Source organism: Lampetra planeri, chromosome 31, assembly GCF_965212315.1.
Source record: "Lampetra planeri chromosome 31, kcLamPlan1.2.h2, whole genome shotgun sequence".
In the NCBI taxonomy this organism is placed as follows: Eukaryota; Metazoa; Chordata; class Hyperoartia; order Petromyzontiformes; family Petromyzontidae; genus Lampetra; species Lampetra planeri.
Genome location: NC_136137.1, coordinates 3,961,981 through 3,988,443, shown reverse-complemented (window position 1 = coordinate 3,988,443; position 26,463 = coordinate 3,961,981). Strand labels below are relative to the sequence as shown.

At 46.8% G+C, this 26,463-nt stretch overlaps 2 protein-coding genes across 6 annotated transcripts in view; one reads left to right on the top strand and one right to left on the bottom strand.

The window, feature by feature from the left end:
* Positions 1–218: 218 nt before the first annotated feature.
* LOC144729105 (INO80 complex subunit D-like) lies at positions 219–18,645 on the bottom strand. 3 transcript variants are annotated; one of them, XM_078609038.1, is made up of 10 exons: positions 18,440–18,645; positions 15,383–15,629; positions 13,851–14,707; positions 12,326–12,437; positions 9,965–10,255; positions 9,614–9,723; positions 8,814–8,977; positions 7,569–7,816; positions 6,098–6,231; positions 219–5,302 (listed from the first exon to the last, which is right to left on the bottom strand). In XM_078609038.1, the coding sequence occupies exons 2-10, from the start codon at positions 15,598–15,600 to the stop codon at positions 3,768–3,770; spliced, it is 3,669 nt and encodes a 1,222-aa protein (XP_078465164.1). In that variant the 5' UTR covers positions 15,601–15,629; positions 18,440–18,645; the 3' UTR covers positions 219–3,767. The 3 variants fall into 3 exon arrangements, with proteins under 3 accessions (XP_078465164.1, XP_078465166.1, XP_078465165.1); XM_078609040.1 differs by having other exon boundaries at positions 8,844–8,977; XM_078609039.1 differs by lacking the exon at positions 18,440–18,645 and adding an exon at positions 17,578–17,721.
* Positions 18,646–21,533: 2,888 nt separating this feature from the next.
* The window catches only part of WDR37 (WD repeat domain 37), a 38,633-nt gene continuing 33,703 nt past the window's right edge, over positions 21,534–26,463 (top strand). Inside the window, exon 1 of one of the 3 annotated variants that reach the window (XM_078609035.1) lies at positions 21,534–21,670. The gene's annotated coding sequence lies outside the window, so the exon portion shown is untranslated. Of the gene's footprint in view, positions 21,671–24,403; positions 24,610–26,463 lie in introns of those variants that run through there. The other 2 variants (XM_078609034.1, XM_078609036.1) reach the window with 2 other exon arrangements.

Below are 26,463 nucleotides of genomic sequence, written 5' to 3'. Positions count from 1 at the left end.
TTCAAATATCATTTTAACACTGTATCGTGCATGGTATAAACATAAAACGTGCACATTTTCGGGCAATGTATATTGAGCAAATAGGTGCAGAATTAAGATGAGAATGAGAGTGCAAATCAGAGATTAGACTTCCAAATTGCCAGACCTTGCTTGAATTGACAGAATCTCGAGGTGAATCACAACGTTTACCATAAAAACATGACCCTCACACCACTGGATATTATCTGTGATATTTATTCACGTTATATACAGATGTTACAGCATTTGTACACTGGAAATTCTTTACAGTCGTAAACTCGGGGATGAACATCAACAGCTTTACAGGACTTTTTAAAAAGTGTGAAATTACACAAAATCTAAACGCTACAGCAACGGTTTAATATACATTCAAAAATACACCGAGAAACACTAGTCACTGTCCCGACCAGCCTGCAATCTCACAATTTGTAAAGGCAAGTGTTTTAAGGAAGGGGGTGTATGCTGCAAAAAGTAACCGTGACCATTACAGTGTGCATTCAATTTTACGTGCGAGTTAGGTGAAATTATAAACGGGGAAAGAAAGAAAAGCTTTTTTTTCCATGAATGCTTAAGTGAAGATGTGTGGGGAGAGGCAGGGGAAAAGGGGTATTTGCTTTATTTGAGTTTTAAACATTCCATTGGTTTTAATTCAGCACCACAAACCCTTCCAAACAACACTTGCGAACCGGTGCAAAGGTTACAGGCCTCACAACGTGTGACCTGCCCCCTGCACCGGTGAACTTTTACCAGAGGAAGTGAAACGCTCCACGCGAAACCCACCGCGAGGCTACGCTCGTTTTCGAGTGACGCCACGTGGCGGCACCTCCACCCAGAAGTCAAACCGCGTGCGCGCCTCCCAAACCGCCGACGATTAGGTAGAATCAGTTATGAAAACCTGATTGCCATCACAGATCTGTAACGCGAAGTGTGGTTTTGGATTCTGAGTGTAGGAAAGAGGACAAAGTGCATTTTTCAAAAAAACCGAAATAAAAAAAAATCGAACAAATTAAAAAAGCGATCATTCATGGCTTTCAGTTTCATGTAATTGGTTTGTCGCAGTAAACATGAGCATCTGAGGTTATTTGACTAACAATGCATTTGCTAGGGCCATGAAACAGGGCAATTGAAGTGGCACATACCACCACCACCTATATACACGTATCACTTGTCGTTGAAATACACGGTGGGCTTGGAATCTAAGAGCACAATTTCCGTTTGTGGGGCTATGGGGAAAGGGTATAAATTCAAACTATAAACGTCATGGGAACTCATCACAATTGTTAAATTGGCCGTTTCTTACCTAAAGCACAGCTGGCGTGTCTTTGAAGCAATTTACCTCTGCCCTGTATTCAATCCCCTGCCGACATTTTTCACGCCATGTCACAATTTGTAGGAAGTGTCGCAAGCTTAGATCTTTTACTTTAACACCGCGCACAAGAAATATACATTTAGTTAAGTGTCAAATAAATAGAGCAGTAAAAAAATAAATTGGCTGGTAACAGTAGACAAAACAATTGGTCGTTTTAAATCAAACTTCAGTTTCTGCCCAGTTACCACTAACTGCTTATTTCCAAAAAGAAAGGTCACATGTAAAAAAAGCTTAGCACACATTTTTTTCCTGATTATCTTCTATTCAAAAACATGTCGGCACACAGTCAACAATCACCTCATATACAAGTGTACAGCAATGATTTAAACGGACAATTTTTCGTGTTTTATTTTTCTCCTTTAAATCTGGGATCATTTAGAATAGAATACAATGCATACGATACAATCTCACTGACAAAAGACGCAAATTAATATTCCTAAGTCACCCGGCCTTGCCAATTCACAAAACGCCACCTTCACAGTGCGTCCTTAGCTCTGTGGCAATGTCTTTTGAGGGCAGTGGACAATTTGTAGAATAAAAAAATAGGTCGCTTTACAGGATAATTATATTAACAGCACGACCTTTACCAGGTGAGCATTCCAATAAATCTGTATACCTTACACTTGTATTTCACCATCGACAAGCAACCACGAAGATTTAAAAATGGTGCACCTTGCGGGAGCCCCAAGTGTTCATAAGTACCACCGGTCTTTTGCCATCGCATTGACAGTGGTGTACAACCACGAATGAAACCACCGTCAAATGAAGTTAGTGATACATATTACGACTCACTCTCTTCAGGCGTTCTCCTCCGTTTGTGAGGATCGAGTTTCCTGCTGAACGCAGTCCGGGCACTCGACGCGGGTACTTTCCTCATGGGCATTACGAGTGGCACGCACAACCAACCCCAAGCTCTCTGCCTCTTGTTGAAATCGGGAGAACGCAACTGCACACCGTTCAACATGATAATTTAATGGGATAAACAAACACAACTTTTGGGCTTGGTTTTATTTGAGATTCCACCCTTTCGAGTGTGGGCTTAATTTTTCATTTGTAGTGCTTCGACTTTACTGAGATAAACACTTACAAGCACGCACAATCGCACAACTTAAAAAGTACACTTGGCTCAGAAGAGCTACTGCGTACACAAGTGTCTTGGCCTCTTGTTGGGTCTCACCAGCAGTACAGCTGCTTTGTGGTCATACGCACACAACTGCTTATAACCCGTTAAATGCCCATACTGAAGTTTTAGTTGAGAGAAAACTAAACATTGTCAGTTGTTACCTTTATCCCATCGTTCACAAAGCTCATTGAGAGAGAATTATGGTTGACCATTTACAAGTTTACCTACCCACGATGTTGTTTGACCATACTTCAAACGAGCTCGTGTGGGTTGGTAAAAGGTGGGGGGGGAGGGGCAGGATTGCTTCAGATTACCACTCGGCACTAATTTAATCTGTGGCTGAGAATCGAAATAAGGTGGCCGGGGTCACATAACCACTGCGCTTCAATTATTTCCCTTACACATTACTTTTTACATAGATACACGTGCACAGCAAAGAGCTTCTGATAAATTATTTCTGTAAGTGCTCTTCCGATATGTTTGTCAGGCGGCATGTCCACATGCCAAATAGTACAATGCGCTCAAGCTGGTGCACCGAAAGGGTGGTCTTCTCTCAGTGACCAACTTCACACCCATAACCCACCAGCATTTCCGGCTGTTTGTAACTGTGGCATACAGCTGGCTATGTCTGGACGTGACATAAGCACTTTGGTGTCCTAACATATTAATGACTGTCAGTGAGCCAACGTGGGCCAAGCATTACTGGATGGCAATTAATACTATATAGCAGGAGGTGGGAAAGATTCCTGGCTTAATTGTAAAATCCCCAAAATCGAACCGTACTGCATGATGAACTTCAACACCGCTCTTATATGCGCTTCCCACACCCACTCCCTTTACCAGGCTTGCATATTATGCCAAGACAGAGTTTGGGGAAAAAATAACCCTCCCAAAACATTGTTACATTCTATAATCCTTATACACTTTTGTAACTATAAAGTCACACACACACGCACCTCGCACACACCTGTTCATCACAGCTTTCCCTGTCATGACTCACCTCACTCTGCACTCAAATGCCAACGACTGCTGCACAACTTTTCAAATCGCCTACGGAGCATTTCATCACCGATTTGCAAATCTCCAGAGCTGCATTCTCCGTCCGCCAAGATCCACCACCGCTTTTTCCCCGCAAACCCAAGCAATGCCCGAGCGGCGTACGTTTCTATATTATTGTTTTTTTTTTGCCAGTGGCTGTCAGCGTCACAGTGCTAGAAGTAAGAGTCGTTGCGTTTCACAAGCGTTCGCAGCCACGAGTCACGATTTGCTCTGCGATGGCGATGTGGGAGGTGGGGGAGAGGTGGAGGAAGGTGGTTGTGGAGGTACCGTGGGAGGCATCGCGTTGATGGTGCTGCTGACACCGCCGTCGCCACTGCCGCCGGAGTTCGACAGTGTCGAGGCGGTCGTTGAGTGAGCCAACGGTGGCACCACCGAGCATAGCGGCTGCACATCTTTGGGAATCCCACCTCGGCCACTCGACAGCTGCGAGCCAAATGCTGCGCTGAACTGTGGCAGTTTATGCTGCTGCGCGAGTGACGAGTTCCAACTTCCTGTCTGCTGCTGCTGCAGCAGCTGCGCTTGCGTCTGCAGTTGCGCAGAGTTCGAAAGAGGCGCTGTCCCCATGCTGGCCACGGCCGCTACAGTCGCCAAGTCCTGCCCAGCACTCGTGCCGGGGGAGCTCAGCACCTGCCCGGTTGCGTGCGCCTGAGCGAGTGGCCCCAGCGGCGATGCCGCCAGCTCTGCCGTGAGCAGAGCGGGCGACTGAGCTGCCGCCCCCGTGGTGCCGCTCGCGGAGAATGGGGAATGCGTGGTGACATCAAGAGCCTGCGGGAGACCGTGCGCGCCGGTTGACGCTAGCGTCTGAACGAGGCTGGTGCCGATGGGTGCGGGGATGCCGTCCGGGGAGAACGTGAGCATTGTGGACGCCGTGCATGGCACCGCCCCGTCCTGCGCCGCCCCTGCGGCAAACGCACTAGCGTCGGTTAACACCAGCGACCCCCAGGAGGGCGACCTCTGCATTACCAGCCCGGCGGTGGTGGTGGTGGTCACAGTGCTGGGGGGTACGGACAACGACATGGAGGGCGGCAGCGAGTGTCCCAGCATGGCCTGCGATTCCTCGCTCCCCGTAAATTGGGTCGTGACAGCGACCGTAAGTCCGCTAACCGACGCCGGCTCCTCGCCACTGTCGATGCCAAGGAATGGTGACGGCACTCGCTCGCTGCCGAAGAGGGAACTATCCTGCAGTGGCGACTGCACCGATCGCTCACCGCTTCCGTCACCGACAAAACCGGCTGGTATCAGCGGCGGAGGTGTCGACGACGATGCTTGACCGTCTGGCTTAACAAGCAGCGGCCTTGCGGGCAGGAGCGGCAACGTCTGGAAGGACGGCATTGGTGGCGAAAAGTGCGTGATGACAGACACACCGCCACAGTCCTGCTGATGTTGGTGGTGGAGCTGCTGGTGGGGGTGGTGCTGATGGTGGTGGTGGTGGTGGTGCTCCAGACCCAGGCTCAGCTGCGTTGCCGCGGCCGCCGCCGCCGCCACGACGGCACCGGCGCTGCCGAAGTGCTGCTCGAGGTCGAGGGCGGAAAAGGAGTCGGCGGCGATGGTGCCGCCCAGCAGCTCGTGCAGGTCGGGGTTAAAGGAGCCGAGGTCGTCGCTGGGCACGAGCTCCTCGTCGTCGTCCATGGAGCCCAGGTGCTCGAGGGAGGTGACGGCGTGCGATGCCGCCACCAGCGCCCGCTCCAGCGCCTCCGCCTCCTCCTTGGTCGGGAGCAGCTCGCCATTCTTGCCTGTGCCAAGGGACGAGAAATGTGTCGGGTGCTTTACAGATTCGCCGAATCTTCACTCAAACTAGATCGTTATATTCGTAACACAGGGGGGCTGCTGTCGTGTAATGGTTGGCAACTGGACTTCAATTTAATCTCCTGGCACGGCATTAAAACATTGGGCTAGTTTCCCGGATCCCCCCCTCTCCCGCCCCGCCTGTCTACCTACCAAATGGATACACCACGGTAAGTCAATCGGCAGGTCTCGCCGCAGTAGAAGAGTCGAACCAATGCCCTCTAGTGGAGGCAGGGCCTTGTGCCAGCAGGGATGCACTTTTACCTTTACTGAAAATCCGTATTTAAAAATCGAATTGTGTGCAAGAATCAACTATTTACGGCCCATCAGATCTCAGCAGCAGAGCAGAGCGGAGCATGGATAGTGCTTGGCCAGGTGACCACAGGCAGTGTAGCAAAATCCAATAATGTACTGTTTGTACTATGCTCAAATGCCTATGCTCACCACCTTCGTACTGCACTGGCCAGCATGGTGAAATATGTTCAAACAAACATACAGCGCCGCAGTGGTCAGATGTTAACTACCTCGCCTCGTACACAGGAGCTTCTGGTTTCGATCCCGATCCAGATGCTTGTATATTTGGAGTTTGTATATTCACCCCGTGGTCATAGTTCGGGGAGGCCTTGATCCCGACGTGAGATAAAAGGCTGCAATCTAATATTATTATAATGGCGTGATAGATATTGACCTAGACCCGAGAGAATTTACATTGCATTCACGAGCCTCCTCCAGCTCAGCGCTACCTTCGAAGAGGTCGAAGTCGTGCAGGTCCACGTGCAGCTTCGGCAGCACCTCGTCCAGGTCCTCTTGGTTCAGCTCCAGCTCGTCCGACAGTTCCGGGGCGATGTCATCCTCCTCCACGTCTCCGCTCACCGGGCTGTAGGGAATCCGGGGGGTGGGGTGTGGGAGAATGGTGCCGCGGTGGCGAAATGTTAACCACCTCGCCCGGTATACAGGAGGTCGTGGGTTCGAACCCAACCCTGACGCCTGTTGTACATTTGTAGTTTGCGTGTCTCTCTCCCTGTGGTCGCGCGGATTTTTCTCCACGTTCTCCGGTTTTTCCCTCCACATTTATAAATATGTGTTGAGAGTATTTTGCTACTATTAATTTCCACACAAGCCGCTTTGTTGAGCTATTATGCGTGGCCAGGTCACTTCTGAAAAAGAGCTATACAGCTAAGTGGGCCTTACCTGGTAAAATAAAAATTGTTGAGTATTTCAGTTTATGAGAAGTAGTTGCAGTAAAGGTGCAGCCCTGCAAATATCACTGTTGGCAGAAGGATCTCACGTCAGAGGGTGCTCTCAGGAGCCCTCTGGCCACGCTGGCCAGATGTCTTTGAAGGTGGAAGTACCCTCACTTTACCCCGCCATACGCGACCTGCCGATCGACTGCGGTGCACCCACTTATACTGCAGGGTTGACACAAGGCCGGGAGATTCAATAAACTTGCCCACGGTTTCAACTGCCACTCCAGGAGATCAAATCGAACCTGCTCCCCCCTCTGGCTTGCAAGTCCAGTGTGTTAATAATTACACCATGGCAGTGGCAGATCCTAAACGCAAATAGATAAGAGGAGGGGGGGGGGGGCGTTGATTCACGCCTAACTATTTACCATGTGCTTTAATCGCAAGCTTGCCGTACACAACGCAAAGGGAACCATAGCAGGAAATATTAATACATCACTGTTTAGTGTTAATATTTATTGCAATATTCTTTTCCATTGCAGGGGTGGAGTGGTAGTTCCGTGGTTTACACACTTTCAGATGTACTTCTGCGGCTGTCTGGAACGCTCTTCCTTAGGATATTACGAAGCCACTGGAGTTATGCACTTTTAATCTAGATTCAAAACTCGTTACTTTAGAACTGCTTTTGTGTTCATTTTGTTGTCCTTCCCCCACACCTTTGATTAGCACGGTTGGCTACATACAGTGCGAAAGAAATTCAACATACATACATACATCAGATTGGCTATATACGGTGCGAAAAAAGTTCAACATTCCTACATAAATCCGGTTTGCTACGTACGGTGCGAAACAAGTTCAACATGCAACCACAAGTAGCAATCGATAAAAACACACTCATTTTGACGCTTCGGGCAAGGCGTACCTTAGGCATGCCACACAAGGAATACTAATGTGGGTGCTTCGGGCAAAGGGGTACCTTAGGCATGCCACACAAGGAATACTAATGTGGGTGCTTCGGGCAAAGGGGTACCTTAGGCGTGCCACACAGGACGGCTCGGTGACGAAGGGTGTGGAGGGTGGCGGAGTTGCCGCCGGGATGCACAGGTTGCCCTGCGGCTCGGCGGGAGGGATGGGTTTCTGGGGTCGCATGGTTGGGCGCCGCCGCTTCTTCTTGTGCTTCTTGCTGAGCGCCGGCGGTTTTGACTTCTTACGTGGTTTACGCTGCTGCTGTTGCTGTTGTTGCGCCTTCCGGCTCCAATCTCCGCGTAGGAAGTTGTCCTGGGGAAAGATGAAAAGGTTTTTTTTTACATGATTTATTTATGCTGTTGACGTTTTAATAGGATCAATCAGGCGTGTGAAGATGCGTCACTTTGTCGTTTGACATTATTACATTAACGATGCTGGCCAACATATAAATGCATCTAACTGTATTTCCGCACCTCCGATTAGCATGATTGGCTACGTATGGATCTCCAGATATCGTACAGAAAAACAGGGCATGCATATTACAGTGAAAAAAGGTAGTTGCTAATATCAATTTGTTTGACGAAAATTAGAATGAAATCATGATACACATACGGTGCGGTGAGTAGACAAAAGTTGCGACATTAAAAATATCCACCAAACGTAAAACTCCTATAAGTTAGTTGTGTTTGCATTAACTTTATTAAAGGGTGAGTAGACAACCCGGACTATCATTTCATGCAGGTTATCATCAGATAGACGATTAAGGATGGTTCGAACATCTGCATTGTACGGATGAGTACCACAAATTGCAAGGCAGTGAACTGAAACATGGAGAAGAGAACATAGGACACTGGAAGCAGAGAGATTTGGAGAGATATGCTCAATAAAGATTTAAAGAGAGGATGATGTGGCCAAGTCGACTGAAGACTGCACATTGTGGCAAAAGCTGTTGCCCGACGTGTAGTACAGCACAGGACTCGACTTAAGGCGTTACATTGAGTCCTCTTTACGACCAATGATACACATCGATGTATATACATTTCTTATAAAGAACATTTATAATTATAAATGACAGGAACCGGAAAGAGAGGAAGACCTTACAGAGAATGGCTTTATGACATTAGAGATTGGTGCCAGAAAGATGCGGCACTACTTAGACGAGAGTAAAGTGGAAACAAATGAGGAAACGTGGAGTGTACACCTACGGGCTATCTGCCCATGGCTCGAGACGACGATGATGAATGACACAAATGCATACAGGCGGTGACGAAAACAACGATGGCGGCGGCGGCGACGGAAGAATGCTGACCATGCTGGCGGGCCGGGGCCGCGCACGCACCATTTTCTTGGCGTGCTCCTCGCACAGCGGCGTCTGGTGCACGATGTCGAACACAGGCACGGAGCACTGCTGCCCGTCGGCGAAGCGCGCTGTGCAGCTGGAGAAGAGCCGCTGCGAGTTGCTGCACAGGATATCTGGGGCCCCCCACGCGGTTGAGCGTCAAGGAGGCAGCCCCGTTTGCCGAGATGACGGCGCTAGAACGTTCTGGCGGAGCGTGCGCCAGTTCAATTAAAGAGGCTTCAGAGTTGCCCGCCCGTCGAGTGGTTGCAGTGTGGCCGCGCGTTAAAAGGGCGACGATGTAATCGCTCGATACAGTGTTGCTGTGCATTAAGATGCTGTAGTGGAGGTAATGTTAAGCGACGGGAGGGTTGTGGTAAGAGGCTGGAGCCCTCCGGTGCTAGGAGGGTTGTGACTTAAAGCAGCAGTCTGGTGACCACCTATGTCAAGGGGATGTACTGTGACTTCTTAAGCAGCTGCAATGTGTATAAAGAGGTTCTAGCTGTAGTGTGAATTTAGCAGCTGTATTGTGACCAACTGTACATAATATGTGAAGAAGCGATATGTATGTGTAGAGGCTGTAGTCTGACTGTATGGCTGTGTAGTAGAGGCGGTAGTGTGACTATTTTAAGTGACTGTATACATAGACTTTTTAAAGAGATGTCATGTAGCTATGAGCCAAGAGGCTGGATGCACGACGGTTGTGTTAACAGGGCCCTATGCTGACAGAGACAAGTTTGTACTTAAGGCCGTGCTCAAGGTGCCAAGGATACGCTGGAAGCAGTGCAGGCTGTACGGCAGCGTCGGGCTCCTGCACAGCTGGCCCTTGACCTGCACACAGCACTGCCCGGCTCGCACGGTCTCTGCCAACGCCGCTGGTGCCCTGTGCAGAGTTAGCAGGGGAAGAACTCCTGAAACTCACATCTTTATGCCAGGACTGCATACGTCAACATTTTTGAATTGTATTAATAGAGTACACTTTGGTTCCTTGAACACCTGTGTGCGAATGCATTCCAATTCCTTTTCAGCTTATCTTCGTGGTCATTTTGATTATCCGAACCGGGTCAGTGAAATAGTAAGGAAAGAGAACATTGTCAACAAACGCAAAACGGTTCCGCACGCACTCTTTCGAAGCAACGGGATGCGTCGCTGGCTGCTGGTGCGACGTCGCGGGCTGCGGGTGCAACGTCACGGGCTGCTGCGTCGCGGCGGGCTGCTTGTCCCGGCGCAGCAACACTGCTACGCCGTCCGGGCACACGGCTGCCCCGCGCAACAAGGCACGGCTGTGAGCGCGTAGGTGCCTCTGCCTTCGCGCCGCTGCTCGCTCCACGCGGCTCAGCTGCAAGTAGCGATGCCGCAGCGAGCTGTAGAGCGCCGCGATCCGCATCTCACGGTCCGAGCCTGTGCACTCCGACCTGACGCCACGCCGGCCAAGCCAACAAGTGAGCGGACTATAAAAATAACGTCACACCGTCGTCGCCTTCCAAGTTTCTACGACGAAGTTATCTGGATCGTATTCTTAGGTTTTTTCGGTAAAGTCATACAGCCATCGTGCTGTGACGGTTCCACCTGAAGACGGAAGCTTGTGTTGCCTCCGAAACGTTGTGATTTTTATTTTATTTTTATTTTACTTTTATTAATTTTAATTTTTCACCTACATGACTTTACCGAAAAAAACCTAAGAATATCAATCCTTGCAGTCACGAAAGCTTCAAATCTAGAATTATCTGGATCGTGCCCGATCATCACATTGGAGGCCAAGCAAGGATTGAACCTGAATGATACTCGTATGGCTAATTACAAGTCTAATTAGGTGTTGGGAGGTTGCTGTTGAGCCTCATTGTCAGCAGAGGCAAAAGCAGAAAAATAACATTGTTGTACTGTATTAAGCTCCAATGTCTATGTTCCTCACACTTTACCACACTGCATATGGGCAAATAACCCCTACGTCTAAGTCTGCAGAGGCCCTCCTCCAGCAGTGGATTGACAAATAGGGCTGTACAATGTTGCGAAGAAGCTTAAGACACCCCTAATCAACAGCCATGCATCTATTACGCTGTATACTGCGAGTACCAATATACAATGTTTTGGCTGATAACTTATAACTTGCAACTATTGAACACTCTTGTAGTCAAGCAGCACTCCGTATAAAACACAATTAACACAAATGCAGCAGATAAAAAACAAAACTTCAAGTTGAAAGATTAACACGAGAACTAAAGGTCCTTTTATGGATATATGCACATAAGCAGTGGGTTTCCTGTTGTATAACACAAACATGAAGCTTCATTTAAAAAAGGACTTCAAAATCGCAATCAGAGTCACACAACTGAGTTTTCTGCAGTGATAGCATCACAATATATCTAGTGATGTCAGTTGCATAACTAAAGTGATTGCAACTGTGATTTAGACGTTTTTCAGAACAAAATGGGCGAGTCTAGGTATGTACTAGTTTTGTTTTGCATCTTCCTTGAACAAAGTGTGTAGTCTCTAGAAATATTGGGCTCTCATTATTTATAGATTTTGTTTTTGTTTAATGTCCTGAATGTTATCCTGATTGTCCTGTCAGTGTTATGAGACAAAGCATCTATTTGGATCTCACACAGAGCAGTGCAACCCTTCTTCGTACAGATCTGCCCTAAGAAGCAGATATCAAAGCTATCTCTGAGATCACTTCCAAGTGATCTCTGTTGCATAAACGGGGCAGCACTTTCACACTGGCCCTGTCACAATGTCAATTGCATTACTGTCAAACAGATCACTTTTCTCAGAGATGGAATTGAACCAAATCAAGTGCAGAACCAAACGTGATGTTAGGGTCTTGATTTGAAGCTTTCGTGACTGCAGGAAGCCATACTCTTTGGTTCTTTCGGTAAAGTCACGTAGGTAGAACATTAATAGCTCACGACGTTTAGATCGCAACACAAGCAACCGTCATCAGGTGAGACAAACACAGCAGGGGAACTGCTGACGTAGGAGAAAGAACTGTGTTTCTCTCACCTGATGACGGTTGTTTGTGTTGCGATCGAAACGTCGTGATCTATTAATTTTCAATCTACGTGACTTTACCGAAAAAACCAAAGAGTAGTGATGTTAGGGGTTGTTTGTGCGGTTATTGATGTTCGGGTTGACATCAACAGTTTAAACACAGATGGCTGTCTGGATTTGAACCCAGGATCCCAACAGTGCCAGCTCAGCACTCTGACCTGTGTGACTTGGGCTTTGTACGCTGTCAGGATTAATTGAACCTTGAAAAGCTTGTGGCAAGTTGCCTTTGTTTAAAAGGCCACACAATGACCACTTGGCCTGTAGTAGTGTACACATTGCTCTCTCCGTGTTTAGTTTATTGTCCTTCCTACGCACCTCCGATTAGCACGGTTTGCTATGTACGATGCGACAGTTCAACATACATACATACAAGGAACATGGAACTTGTATGTATGTGGTCTGCAGCAATGCGAGCAAGCCGAATGACATTGGATTACCTGTAGAGGACTCCATGTTCACTGAGCCGGTCTTGGTGGGATAGCCAAGTTGATTGGCAAGGAAGTACCTTATCCTCATCTTCACTGCTTTCATCCTCTGACCATTCACAGCCTGCATGGGAATTCGTCAAAAAAAATGGGTTAACCCATAAAGGTGTGAACACAAAGTGTACAGTGTATCTATCAAGTAGCACATGCTCCTCCTTGCTAACAATGGCTATGATCATCATCCTTTTGACCTGATTTTAAAGCGATTCAGTAGCGCCCATAGGCTATTAAGTCAATGACGAAAGCATCCATAAACAGTTAATTCACAGCATAAAATTGGCAACGCTGAACCGTAAATGGAAATTATTGACGTTTTTCAAAGTAATTGTATAGTTTTCAAGCATAAACGTCAATCAATTGAAAGTGGTCAATGATGATGATGATTGATCCATGCTGCCTCAGTCCAAGCATGAAGGGGGGGGGGTACCCCCTAAAAAAAAAAAACCCACTCCTGAAGTGCAAACATTGAACAGCATGGGAAGCAATGCTCGTCTGTTAGCGCTGTCCCCATCCTGGCAATTAATTAACTCCTGTAACGCTGGATCGTGCATTCCCGACACGGTTTGTGATTTTTGATGGTTTCAGTGATGCTTTGTTAGTATTTTTACTTAGCTTTTATATGTGTTCTATAAATAAATAAAAAGTACCATAATATTACAAGGTGCAAACAGTATAAAAGTAGTCTTCACGGAATTAATGGGGTTTTGTTTAGAAAACTGCTACAAAGTACCGTGGGCATCCCACTTCCCTAAATTTGCCCCGGTATTGAAAACCGTGTAGCCTCACTTTTGTTCCCGCAATTGACCACAAATTTGAATGAATTTTGCGGGGTTCTCGCTTGTAGTTGGACCACAGTCCGAGTGGAGGGGGACAATGAAACATTCTGACACACCTCGACTGTTTTCCATAGCGACAGAGCCTATGGGCAGAACAGGGTGCCAACCTATATGTGTGCCTGTCTCCTGCCCTTCAGATATCATTTGCTTCTAAAAAGGCATGTTCTCAGAGGTTGCCACACCACCAAACTCGAGCTGAGCTCATGGCCAAAAACTCAAAAGTGCTGGAATTTGCTTTACTTGACTCTAAGTTGAGCCCAATGAGTCACTATTATTTATTTTGCAAAAAAGAGGTGGAAAAAAGTATAATATGCCTGAAGACTCGTTTATATTTGACTGGATAAAGGATATTATTCTTATTTAATATCAGGTGAGGTAGAATGATGGCACAGTGGTTCAAGCACTACACGATTAACTCAGTGACCAGAATTAAATTTCCAGCCATAATCTAGTGATATCTGAACTGGTCCTGGGCTCCAATTCCATAAACCCATGCTAAACAGCTTGATGTCTGGTAGAAACAAAACAATGAACACATATCAGAAAGTGGAGAGGTTTTCATCTGGCAGTAGATTGACAAAGGCTGCAGATTATTATTTTATTAATAAGGTGTAGTGCAAACAAACGCCTTCTCCCCATACCTAAGTGTGTGAACAGGTCTTGATCGAGCAGCTTCCGCTGTCTGCTCCGGTACAGCAACCGGCGCAGTGCCCGGCTTCTCTCACAATCCGGTTGGGTATGCCATTGGGCCGCCCTGGCGGAGGTGTGCGACGAGGACGACGATGATGACGATGACGACGAGGCGCTAGCAGCGGCACCAGTGGTGGCTCCTCCCAACGCTTTGCCACCAGCCACCCGTGACTCGGGGAGCGTGGGTGGTACAAGCCCCCTCTGTGCCGCCGTTGCGGTGCCCACAGGAGTCCTCGACAAGCAACGCTCCCCGTGCCGGTGTACCATTGGCAGGGGCTGGGCCGACCTCAGGGACGCGGCGGCACCATAAGCCTCAGCTTTCGCCGGAGGCGGCGTCCCCTTGTGTGGCTTGAGGTGGCCCGGTGAAGAGGCCGAGGTATTTATAATCGCACCGCTGCCGCAAATGTCCTTGACCTCGCCGTTTTTTTCGGCCACAAGTCTCGAGCGACTCCCGCCGCCGCTAGTGCCTATCGGTGGCCTTCCCTGGAGCTTGCGCTTCACGGCGACCTTTCGGAGGCCATGCTCGTCGTCTTCGGGAAAGGCGAAGGGGTCATCCGTCGGGGCTCCAGCTGTGGCTGGCGCCATATGAGGGTGGTGGTGCGGGGATTGGCTAAGCGTCTGCCACGCCGGCGTGAGCGCGTGCAGGCCGTTTGGCACCCGCGTGAGCACCGGCGGGGCCTCGAGCTCGGCGATGTGCTGCACCACGCGCTCGCGCTGCCGCTCCCTCGGCTCGTCCAGCTGCTCAGACTTTTTCTTCCGCTCCTTCTTAGGCACCAGCCCCAGAACCTGCAGGTGACTGTTGCAGTACCTGAATGAAATACAGTTGCGTGCACATAGCAGCTTTTTTTATGAAGCCAAGTAGGTATGAGCCTGGATAGTACTGTTATGAGAGTATGCCAGAGAATACCACGTGCTGTAGGCTTGGGCTGCCAGTTGGGGAGGAAATAAGAAAACAATTAATTGAATCTAACCGTGTGGAGCTTGGAGTGTTATCCCCTTGAATTCTTGGGTTTCCTCTGGATAATCCAGTTTCCCCCCACACAGCAAACAGATGTATTGAACGAGTCAAACATCCCAACGGAGGACTGCCCGAAATAACATTACAAGCTCTCCTGGATACATTTTCTTAGTTAAAATTAACAAGGATTTGAATCAAGATTTGTTTTAACTTGCATTCAGTTTCAAAATTCAAATATATTGAATGAAAACATTTTACTTTTATAAGCCAGTGCATCCCGCCTACAAAACACGCACAGAACTCCAAGCCTGATAATTTCCTTGACCAACATGTACATCATCAAGATTATGTTCAAAGTATCGCACCAGCGAAAATTAAGCCAGTGTTTACAAATGTATGTTTTCACCCAAACTGTGTTACGCATCAACAAACCTACCTACAAATAAAAGCGTTCTACGCTAAACCAACATTCAGAATTTCCAGCAAAGCACAAAGTGAATGCAGAGTTCAAATGCAGGGACTCACACGCGATCCTCCGCTTTAGGGATGGGGTTGGTACAGCGCTGGTTGTTGTACTTGGCCACATATTGGCACTGCTTAAAGGGGGCCGTCTTGTCCTCCAGGACGTGACGGATGCAGAAAGCGTAGCCATTCAGCCGGCGCTGCTTGCAGAGCTTGGGGCTGTATGAGCACAGCGGCTTGTTGTCAATCTCCGAGAAGTGGATGTGTTTGCCCTCATACATCACGCGTCCCGGCTTCCCACGATCATCGGCTGCAAAGACATCACATCCATCAACACCATCATCACCACCACCATTAATAGAGGTATAACCGATTCAGTCTGTACCTATCATTCACTTCCCCAGCAATTGAATTGTGATTCACGGTCATATTCTTTTGCGGAGTCCAACTAAAGTTGAAAGTCTTTATGAATTATCGCTGTCCTTTGTAACCGGAGAGCGCTAACTTCCGAAAGGATGAGTCAATATAAATGAAACTGCATGAAGTTGAATTACTATTCGGGACTTAACCTATTTAAAAAAATCTACAAAATCGAACAAAGTGTGTGCCCCAAAACTTGGAGACTTAAACATGGACTGACTAGTAGCTGTTGGCATTCATCTGCTATTTCAATATGTCCAGGGACAAAGAGTTTTTCCAAACTTGTTTAAGCAGAGGTGAACATGTAGCATACTCGAGCCCCTACAGGGGTCACACATACAACATTCACAAATAATAATAATACATTGTTATACAAACAACTTGAAATGTGCATCATAACCTTCAGAGATTTGATTTCTATCGATGCATTGTTACCGCAATAATTGTCATTGTGCGTTGTATGCTACATTTTGCCTTAATTCGAATTTTGGATTGATGGAACTGTTCCCCAACTAGCAACAGGAAGACGGAATTTCGACCAATCAAGTCCACCCCCCCCCCCCGGGTTACCACATTCTTTTCAGTGACACCAAATGTTGGTAACTATTACAATGTGTCAAGGACACTGATACACAATTAAACACACTTGAAACTATTCCAATGGATTACGGATATGTATATTATCGCAGAGTGATTTGTTTTTCTAAAATAGGAAGAAATATCCGAGTTCGAATGAATTCAAACTGATGAACCCTAAACTGATTTACAAAGTACAGTACAACCACACAAAACTATCATATTTTGACGTTTATGAAATAAAAATATACGCAGCAGCGATTAAGTTGGATATGTTATGTTTAGTAAGTCTAAAACAATGGAAAACATTCTCAAGTTGACAATATTATCTGATATATACACGTGCACATAATATTTATATTTCACATCCTGTACCTGGACACTGCTCTATTGTTTAAAAACAAGAGTAAAATGTGAAAACACAGCAATGTTACGTGAATTACTGACACAAACGTCAGGAATAAATTAGTGCGGTGTTGTATGAACACAATTTCAAATCTACTTCTATATTTCTAATTTACTTTATTACACGTGGGTGCAAATGGGATCTGGAAGCCTTAAAATTTAGGCTACCTTTTAATGACGAAGAGGGTAAAAGAATAATTATATAAACTAAACAGCCGCCGGTTGACACTTGTATACAATTTTAAATAGCCAATTAATACAAGTTTGGTTTAGTCACAAAATACATAGAGCTTATGGCTCACTCCTTGTCATTATAGTAATTAATAACATAGGGATGTGTGATTAAGTGTGTCAAGGCCCAACATTTCAATAGCAATTTATCACATTTTCTTAACGAGTGACCACAACATGCACGGCCGCATGTAATAGTGCGTGCGGTATTATTAATCGTATAAACAGCCGACAATTAACAACGCAACTATTAAGGCTTGAAACACACATAAACGTACACGCTAAGATCCCCAACAACCCCCAACAACATCCCGACTCTCATTCAGCACCGCTCTCTCGTGTAAACTCACACAGAACCGCGCCAACATATCGGCGGAGCTGCAACTACACGAACCCAACGTAAAATACAATTGTTGAAACACAACGAGACATTTGTAAACCATGAGATATTTGGCGAGGCAGGCACAGGTGATCAGGCAGGCGGGCCCTTGGCTATTTTTAAGCGAGAGGCGCCTTCGAATCCAACCAGAGTCGGGTGGTGCAAGCGACTCGTTAGCCCCGGGGACACGGAACAAGGTTGAGAAAAACAAAGGCGAGGAGGCGAGAAAGAGAGATGAGACCATCACCAGAAGCGCGGGCTCCCGTCCCATCACCACTCGAGCCCCGAGGAGACGCAGCCACTACAAACCCCACAAGCGCTAGGCCCGAGTTGCTAGGTTGAACAAAATTTTACAAACCACGCAACGCCCCAGGGGCGTCTCGCGATAGCAAAAACGCTCGCACGCTTAATGTTAAAGGGCGAGCAAAGAGAAAGAATTTGCCCTCAGAGCGTTGTCGATTTCCGAAACGACAAAAAAAATCGCCTCCCCCCTCACCCCCCCCCCGCGGCCCGTGTGGCTCAAGGGGCCTGGTCACAGTGTAGAAGCCTGCGTTCTTGCCTAGCGCTGCGACCCGGGACAGTCCCGCGCAAGCTCGCTAGGACATGTCGAAGGCTTCGGCCTAAAGAGTCACCTACAACCCCCGCATGACCCACCACCTCCTCAATCGCGGCCGTTAAACCGCGGGCTTCCGCAGCCTGGGGCTCGGAGTCGAAATCCTCCCCCGGTTTTAGCGTCGCGGCGGCCCCGGGGAAACTCGAAGCGAGGCCGCAGATCCGAATGGTAGCCCCCCCCCTCTCCCGCGCGAAGCCTACGGCCTTGCCTAGCATCCACGGCCGGACCAACTCCGCCTACATCGCTAGGCAACACCGTAGGTCGCGGCCTAGTCGCCACCCCCCGCCGTTCTTCGCTATTCAGTTTTTTGTTTGTTACATTAGTAAATTATCACCCGATTTTAACCCCCCCTCAAAAAAAATTCCCATTAAAACGAGCACGTGAAAGGCATTATTTATTATTTTTAAACCTTTAGTTCGCAAGCTTTGTCTTTAAAAAAATCTACCTCGACCGTTTGTGTTTTTTGTTCGCTGTTCTTGGTGGTGGTTGTGGTTACCTCCTCGACGTGACGGGCTCCTCGGGAGGTCTCGCCTCAGCCGTGAGAGCGGCGAACGGCCGACAAGGCGGGCAACATCGAGGATTTGGCGTGTGGGTTTTGTGTGTTTGTTCGTGACGGAATGCGTGGGTTTGTTGTGTAATATATTTATATATTTAAATCACGAATTCTCTTCCTTGCGGGTTCCGCCGCCTCGGCCTCCGCTGTCGTCGTCTTCTGCTGTTGCCAGATCCAGGGGATAAAAAAACCTCTAAAGTAAGAGGCACAAACTGAGTGTGTTTTGTAATTTTGTGATATAAACTTGCAATATTTTGCCCGAAATTGTTTAGATTTTGTATGTAAATGCGGAATTTTTTTAAGTACAAAGAGTCAATGAACTAATTGCAATTGACAGCATTGTTTTAAAGCTGGGGAGGGAAGCCCTAATATTAAAACGCTTAGGACTAGTTTATAAAGAATCCACTTATAAACTTTGTGATATTTTTTTTAGCACAGACTCATACACCTTTACATCAATGGGCCAAATGCCGTATTTTCGTCTTGTAAAACTGTCTCAACACTTTCATTAAAGCACTGTAATTGAAAAGATAACAATGATGAAAAAAAAATGAAAGTGCATCCATCCACACGGAGGTGCTTCATTTATTTGATATAGCCCTGTGAGCCATTCGGCTCTTGAATCGGGTGCAACCGCAATTAACAAAAACCAAAAACATGAACAAGAAAATATCTTAAAGTGACTAAGTGCAAACATAAAATCCAAGAAAAACAGCAAAATATTGCAGAAAAAGCACCGTACACCAACGCTGTGTGCAAAAATCCCAGTGGGATGCAAGTCAAACAACAACAACAACCACAAGACAACTTAGATTAAGGCCATCAGTCTAACTGTACTACAACAAACAAACATGGCCAAACCTAAAAACTTTTCAAAAATCACCAAAATAAAGCCATAAAAGCAATGAAACAGTGATCATAGGAACTGTGACCGAATTTTCACAATAAACGACGTAAACAACATGTACTACCAAACTCTGCTTGACAATACAAAAACAACCATCTGTTGTAGTTCGCCAAACGGGTTCCACTCTCATTTAAGAAGAGGTCCCGTGTAGCTTCAGGAATCGAAGACTTTTCCAGCACTCTTTATTGCATACCTGTCAACCCACGCGGTTTACCCCGTATTCCTTTACAGGGAAATTGAGATTTCAGGTCCATATGGCGTACAGCTGTTTCAATACGGGCAACATTTTTTCTGCTGGAGCAGTCACACCTGATGACGGATGCTTGTGTTGCTTCCGAAACGTCGTGATTTTATTTAGTTGTTTTATTTTTGTTTTATTTCGTTTTCACCTACGTGACTTTACCGAAAAAACAAAGAGTATGGTTCCTTGCAGTCACGAAAACTTCAAATCTAGAACATTTTTTTGTCTATTTATTTGTGTTTCTCCCTTGTGATGGGACTTTGTCAGATGAACTTTGAGATTTATAAGGGTACGGGGTGACCAACAAGGTCTGAATTGGTCTGTAATAAGGTATGGCACTGATAAGGGGTTGACAGGTTTGTTATTGGATTTCGTGGGGGCCCTCATGGTGGACTCAAAGAGACAATGTTGGCGTATGTATGTTGAACTTCTTTCACACCGTACGTAGCCAACTGTGCTAACAAAGTAAAACACAAAAAGCAGTTCCAAAGGAAAGAGTTTTCAATCGAGATTTAAAAGTGCATAGGCTCCAGTGGCTTCTTAACATCGGAAGGAATAGCGTTCCAGACGGCCGCATAATGACTGGAATATTAATATTTTGTAATATTAATCTGGAATATATTTAAGACTGTAATCTTAATCCCGTTGTTAACCCGCTGATAGATGTATAAGTCATGGGAATTGAAAGCTCAAGGCTGCTTAGCTTTAGAGACAGAATATGATACAGGTTGGAACAACAGTTCCACACTGCCCACCAGGGATTATTTGTCTGTCGTGCACGGCCCCGCCCCACCAGAGCCATCCCATTGGCTCGGGGGCACCGACCAATGGGAGCGGTGGGTTGGGGTTGGTAGGGGGGGGTTAGTGGTGGGGGGGGGGGCACCGCCGCGACTCGGGCCAATGAGGAAACGGGCGATGTTTCATTCACAAAATGGAACTGGGGGAGGGTGGGGAGGGAGGGGCTGGGTGGGGAGGGTGGGGAGTGGCTGGGTGGGGAGGGTGGGGCTGGGTGGGGAGGGTGGGGTGGGGAGGGGCTGGGTGGGGAGGGTGGGGAAGGGCTGGGTGTGGAGGGGCTGGGTGGGGAGGATGGGGCTGGGTGGGGGGTAGGAGGGGTGGGGCTGGGTGGGGAGGGGCTGGGTGGGGAGGGGCTGGTCACCCCGCAATGGATAAAGGATTCATTCCAGTTCTTCACACTGATAGCGAACTCGGATACAAACATTGATTGCAGTAACATTTGCTTAACACTCATGCGAACTCAACAAGACGCAACAGTGAACATAATATGTTGCATTAGATTAACCATGACAAAATTAAGGCAGATCGTTTGTATCATAATGTTTTCCAAGAGTAATGGATTCTGACCGACCAAAACTATATATCGTCGCAATGTTTGACGCACTTGTGGTGCCACGACCGCGGACCAACTCCGCAAGCGCTGCGACTCCCTCCTGGCCCCCGCTCTAAACACACCCACACGCAGCGAACACACGTAGTGTCCTGGCGGGGGATTGCCTGGCACAACGAATTTTCATCCGAAGGGCCCCTAGAGGGGAAGTCCCATGGTTTTCCGGTGACAGGAGATTGGCCGGCCCCCCCAGGACAAATTACATTGCGGCCCCCTAAATTGGCTTCAAATTGTACGGGCGCACCGAAGCTCACCGGGCTAACCGCAATGAGACGCTCACAGCACTGGGGAGGGGCCAGGGTGAAATATTCCTCGAGCAGCGCAGACGGATGTGTATTCGGCCGGGCGCCACTCAGGGTAGACCGGCTGAGTTATGGGTAAGGAATGCGGGCACGCACCATTGGCTGTGCAGGATGATGTCACGTAACCCTGGATTTTCCAAATCCCAGGGCGTAAAAAGGGGGAGCCGAAAACGGCTAAGTTAGTTCTGATCTCCAGCCTCTTCGAGCCGCCCGCAGCATCCATGAGACGCCAACGAATGCCACGATAGGAAAAGTCTCTCCCGTCTTCGTCCCTCCGCCTCTCTCCGCGTCCATGCGACGCCGTGAGAACGGCTGCGAGGTAAATAAAAGGCCGCGTGAATATTTGGGGAATTTAATCGTCTTTGTGTGGCACCGGATTAGGGTTTAACCACCCGGAGGTGCGCACGCATATTCGTGCAGCCACTTTAGCGCTAGTCTTTGTGCGTGAACGGATTAGGATATAACCGGCCGTGTATTCACGCCGCCGCTGTAGTGGGGCGTGCACATAGTCGAGGATAATCACCAGCGGGAGCGCGCGCGTGCTCGCCGCCGTGTGAGCATTAGGGGTGGTGTGCGCGGGCTTGTGTGGATTAACCCCGTGCGGCGGTGAGCCAGCCATTCAGCTATGTTTTGACTTCAAACTTTTGTGACTGCAGAAATTTATATTCTTGGTTCTTTCGGTAAAGTCACGTAGATAGAAATTAAAACAGAAATTCGAAATAAAAATTATAAATTGAAAATAATAAAAGCAAAAATCCACGACGTTTAGATCGCAACACAAGTGGTCTTCATCAGGCGGAGAGTAAAGAGGGTGCAAGCCTCCAAATGCAACTGCTTATAAGGGCTTTAAAAGTGAATGGGCGGGGCAGCCAGCGCAAATTTAGGAGACAATGGAGGGAGGAAGAGGGCAGAGACAGGGGGAGAGAGAGGAGGGAGTAGAGATAGAGGTGGAGCTGAAAGGCGAGGGTGCAGTCCAAGTGTGTTAGACAATGGGCGAAGGAAGAAGGTAGAGATAGGGGGAGAGAGGGGGGTACAAGTAGTGCGTTCGACAATGGGGGAGGTAGGGGGCAGCAAAATTGCAATTAAACTTTCATCACATAAGTCCAAGAGCTAAAATATAAAAATCCGTGGTGGCTATGCATGTCTGTAATTCAGTGCTTCCATGGTGAGGAGTTGGTGGATAATGCAGAGATCATCATTTGGGTATGTCTAACCTACAGGGCTACGAGGTGGCCTGTTAGTTGCAATATAGCAGGTATGCTGTTACTCTTCAATATATGTACAGACTAGCTTTACTATCCGGCTTCGCCCGAGACTTGGATTCTTGTCTTTGATTAATACACGGCCTACGCGGAGGGTGGCGGGGGGGGGGGGGTGCGTGCGTGACGTCAGCAGGCACACTGCGTGACACTTCCGCATGCGGGTGACATGACAATTGTGACGTCACCGCTCACTTGCCGTGCAAAATATACGCATTATTGCGCCCCCACCCCCCCAAATACAAAAGTCTATTTTTATACTTTTTGCATTGTGTACAGTCTGGAAGCTGCCCACATGCCAAATTTCAAGTTTGATGCATGTTGGGAACTATGCTAAACATTTCGAACAGACACACATTCACAAATTTCCCTTTTATACATATAGATATGGCAGCAAACACGCTTTAAGTATTAGTATGACATTTTAGTGTTACAGTATATTTATTTTGAACTTCTTTCGCACCGTGCTAATCAGAGGTTCGGGGGAAGGACAACAAACTAAACACAAAAAGCAGTTCCAAAGAAATTAGTATCCACAGATAAGAGATATTCCCCATCAACATTTCCATATTTTTTAAAAAATATAAACGGTGATATAATCATGAGCTTTAATTATATTTGGATGGTCAAATTGGCAGCTGCATTAATTGATGTTTAAAACTATATATGCACAAGGAGGAAAAACATCTCAATAAAACGAACTCCAAAACTATAACCAGGAATTCATATTCTTTGGGTCTTTCTGTAAAACCACGCAGATAGAAAAATAAAAAAACAATATCACGACTTTCGATAGCAACACAAGCAATCATCATCAGGTGAAAAATATAGCGGGAAAGGAGGAAAATAAAGTCAGGATTTTTTTCCTTGCCTTTATTTTTACCGAAAGACCCAAATAACAGAGGTGGGACAAAGTCATTGTTATGCAAGTCCAAGTCGAGTCGCAAGTCATCAAATTCATGACTCGAGTCTGACTCGAGTCCAAGTCACATGACTCGAGTCCACATCTCATAGGTGGGACAAAGTCATTGTTATGCAAGTCCAAGTCGAGTCGCAAGTCATCAAATTCATGACTCGAGTCTGACTCGAGTCCAAGTCACATGACTCGAGTCCACATCTCATAGGTGGGACAAAGTCATTGTTATGCAAGTCCAAGTCGAGTCGCAAGTCATCAAATTCATGACTCGAGTCTGACTCGAGTCCAAGTCACATGACTCGAGTCCACATCTCATAGGTGGGACAAAGTCATTGTTATGCAAGTCCAAGTCGAGTCGCAAGTCATCAAATTCATGACTCGAGTCTGACTCGAGTCCAAGTCACATGACTCGAGTCCACACCTCTGCCAAATAATATAACCATATTAAAAAATAGGTCGTAGGTGTGCATTTATCCGAATGCAAATTCAACATCTCCGTAGAGAGAAGCAACATTGAAAATAAAGTCAAAATTATAGAGGTAAAAAACCTTTGTGTTACGATACTAAACAAAAACTCGAAAAAATCCCGAGGTAAAACCTCTGCATCCTGACAGCATATTTTCTATGAAGCCCTTAAGCAACACAATTGGAATGTACCACTTTAGCATGGAGGGGAGTTCATTTTAATTAAAATTTCTAAAAACCTTACAGTGCGAGTAAACTTTACTCACAACGACACGAATAATGCATTTCAATTTAACTACCATTTGAAAATAAATGATTATTGAAATCAAAAAATAATCGTCTTTAGTAGCAGTTTGTACAACCACTCATCCCCTCTCATAGTGGTACGGTCCAGGGTGCAGTGCCCGCGACTGGCTGGAAGGTGTCGCCATCTCGGCGCGCCTCAAATTCAGGGTGATAATCGGTATCGTTGTGTTGTTGTTGTTGTCGCGGCAAATTGTATTCCCTGCTCGTTAATGATTCGCAAGACGACCCCTCCGAGAGCGAACCGAAAGGAACGCCTGTGACCACAGGCAGTTTCGGACTTGCAAGCGATCAGTGTATCATTGAGTTATCAAGGTAGGGACTGAATTCGCGAAGCCCTGGGCCCTCTAAGGCCTCAATATATTTTATAGATAATTGTTATTAAAGACTGTTATTTTTATAACTGTTGTATCCTCATGCTTCTAGTACTTTACATTGTGTGTGTATTTTTTAAAATCAGTATTTGCATCATGGCCATATACACATGATTATGATGCACTCCGGCACAGTAAGAATCAACATTGCCATGTTGGGGATAAACATTCGCGGGCAATTAGGTCTGCAGCGTATTTAAGTCAGGAATGTGTACAGTAAAGTCAAATTGTGTACACGTATACAACCATTGTTTGTCAATCCACTGGTGGATGAGGTTCGTAACTGGTTGTGGAGCTTTATTATATATACGCTGGTCAGTGCAGGTTTGTGAGGTGGGGAGAATTGACGTGCAGTGAAATACAACGATGCCCTCTGCTGCCCACAACGTAGCCACACAGCAGCCTCTAACACCACGTTTTGTACAAGGTGGTGATCCATCCAAACACTAACCAGGGGAATCAAAGCTTGGTCCGTCACGAAGTTGACGCGATTAGGTGCATCTCGAATTATTTGGTCATTTACGGTGTGATTGTGCATGTGGTGGGCATGTGGCAAGGGTGGTGGTAGGAATGTGGCAAGGGTGGTGGTGGGCATGTGGCACAAGGGTGGTTAGGTGATCTGATAACCGCACATGTCTCTGTGCTTTATGAGGCCGTGACCTCAAACGGACCTTAATGAGTTCCCATCCGGGTCAGAATGTTGGACTTTTAACAGTTCAACGATAACATAAACTTCCGGATTTCTCTTTTATACACAAGTGCACGCTTTGGGGGAGGGGGGTAACAATTTCACGGCAGGATAGTGTATAATTCATATGGAATTTTGGACTAGAATGTGGCAGGGAGGTGTATATAAAGTCAGGAAGAGAATATTTAAATGTGTTGGATGTGTGCAGGATGGAGGGGGGGGGGCAGATCGCCTGCAGGATGGAGGTTACCTATTGGATGGAGGTGGGGGGGGTTACCTCTAGGATGGATAGGGGGGGGGCAGGTTACCTATAGGATGGATAGGGGGGGGGGGGGAGCAGGTTATCTATAGGATGGAGGGAGGCGGGTTACCTGCAGGATGGAGGGTGGCAGCCATTTGATTGGCACCCAGAGGGCATATGTCAGCAACCAAGAGGAAGGTCTAACACCAGGTGGTGAGATGTTGTAAACTCGAGTTTGTGGGGCCCTTGCCACCGAAACTAGCTGGGTAACTGGCTAAACGAGATTTCCCATGTTACAAATAAACATTGCATTGAAACGGAGGAAGAAGTTCAGAAGACAATAGCGACACCGATGAGGTGGGAGTAATGATTACAGAAGACTGGCATGGTTTATTTTAAATGGCTTTAACTCTTCAATTATATATATGGAAAAAACATTTCCATATTATTGCATAAAAAAACTGATTACTTTTAGTGCACAGAGTATAGGATTGTGAGCAGAGTATGAAAATGTACAAGCTGTCTCTTATTTTCCATTGAATTGCAATTGGTTCTCAACGAGTTACTTTAGTATAGGAGACAATTGCAATTTAAGCAGATAACAACCCAGAGTTTCATTATAACAGATGTAGCAATGCAGTGTTCTTTGGCTAATCAGGTGAGCTGCTGCATGTCACATTTGTTTTATCTTTTGCAAGTGATGTTTTGAGGATAATTTTCACATGCGGGAGTTAGGCCGTGAAACCTGCACACAATGGGCTATGCTATTATATTGCAATTGCACGAGGTTTTCAAAATTAAATACATCTGTACATGCCAAATGATGCCAAATGATGCCAAACATGGGCCCCTTACGTTTATAAATA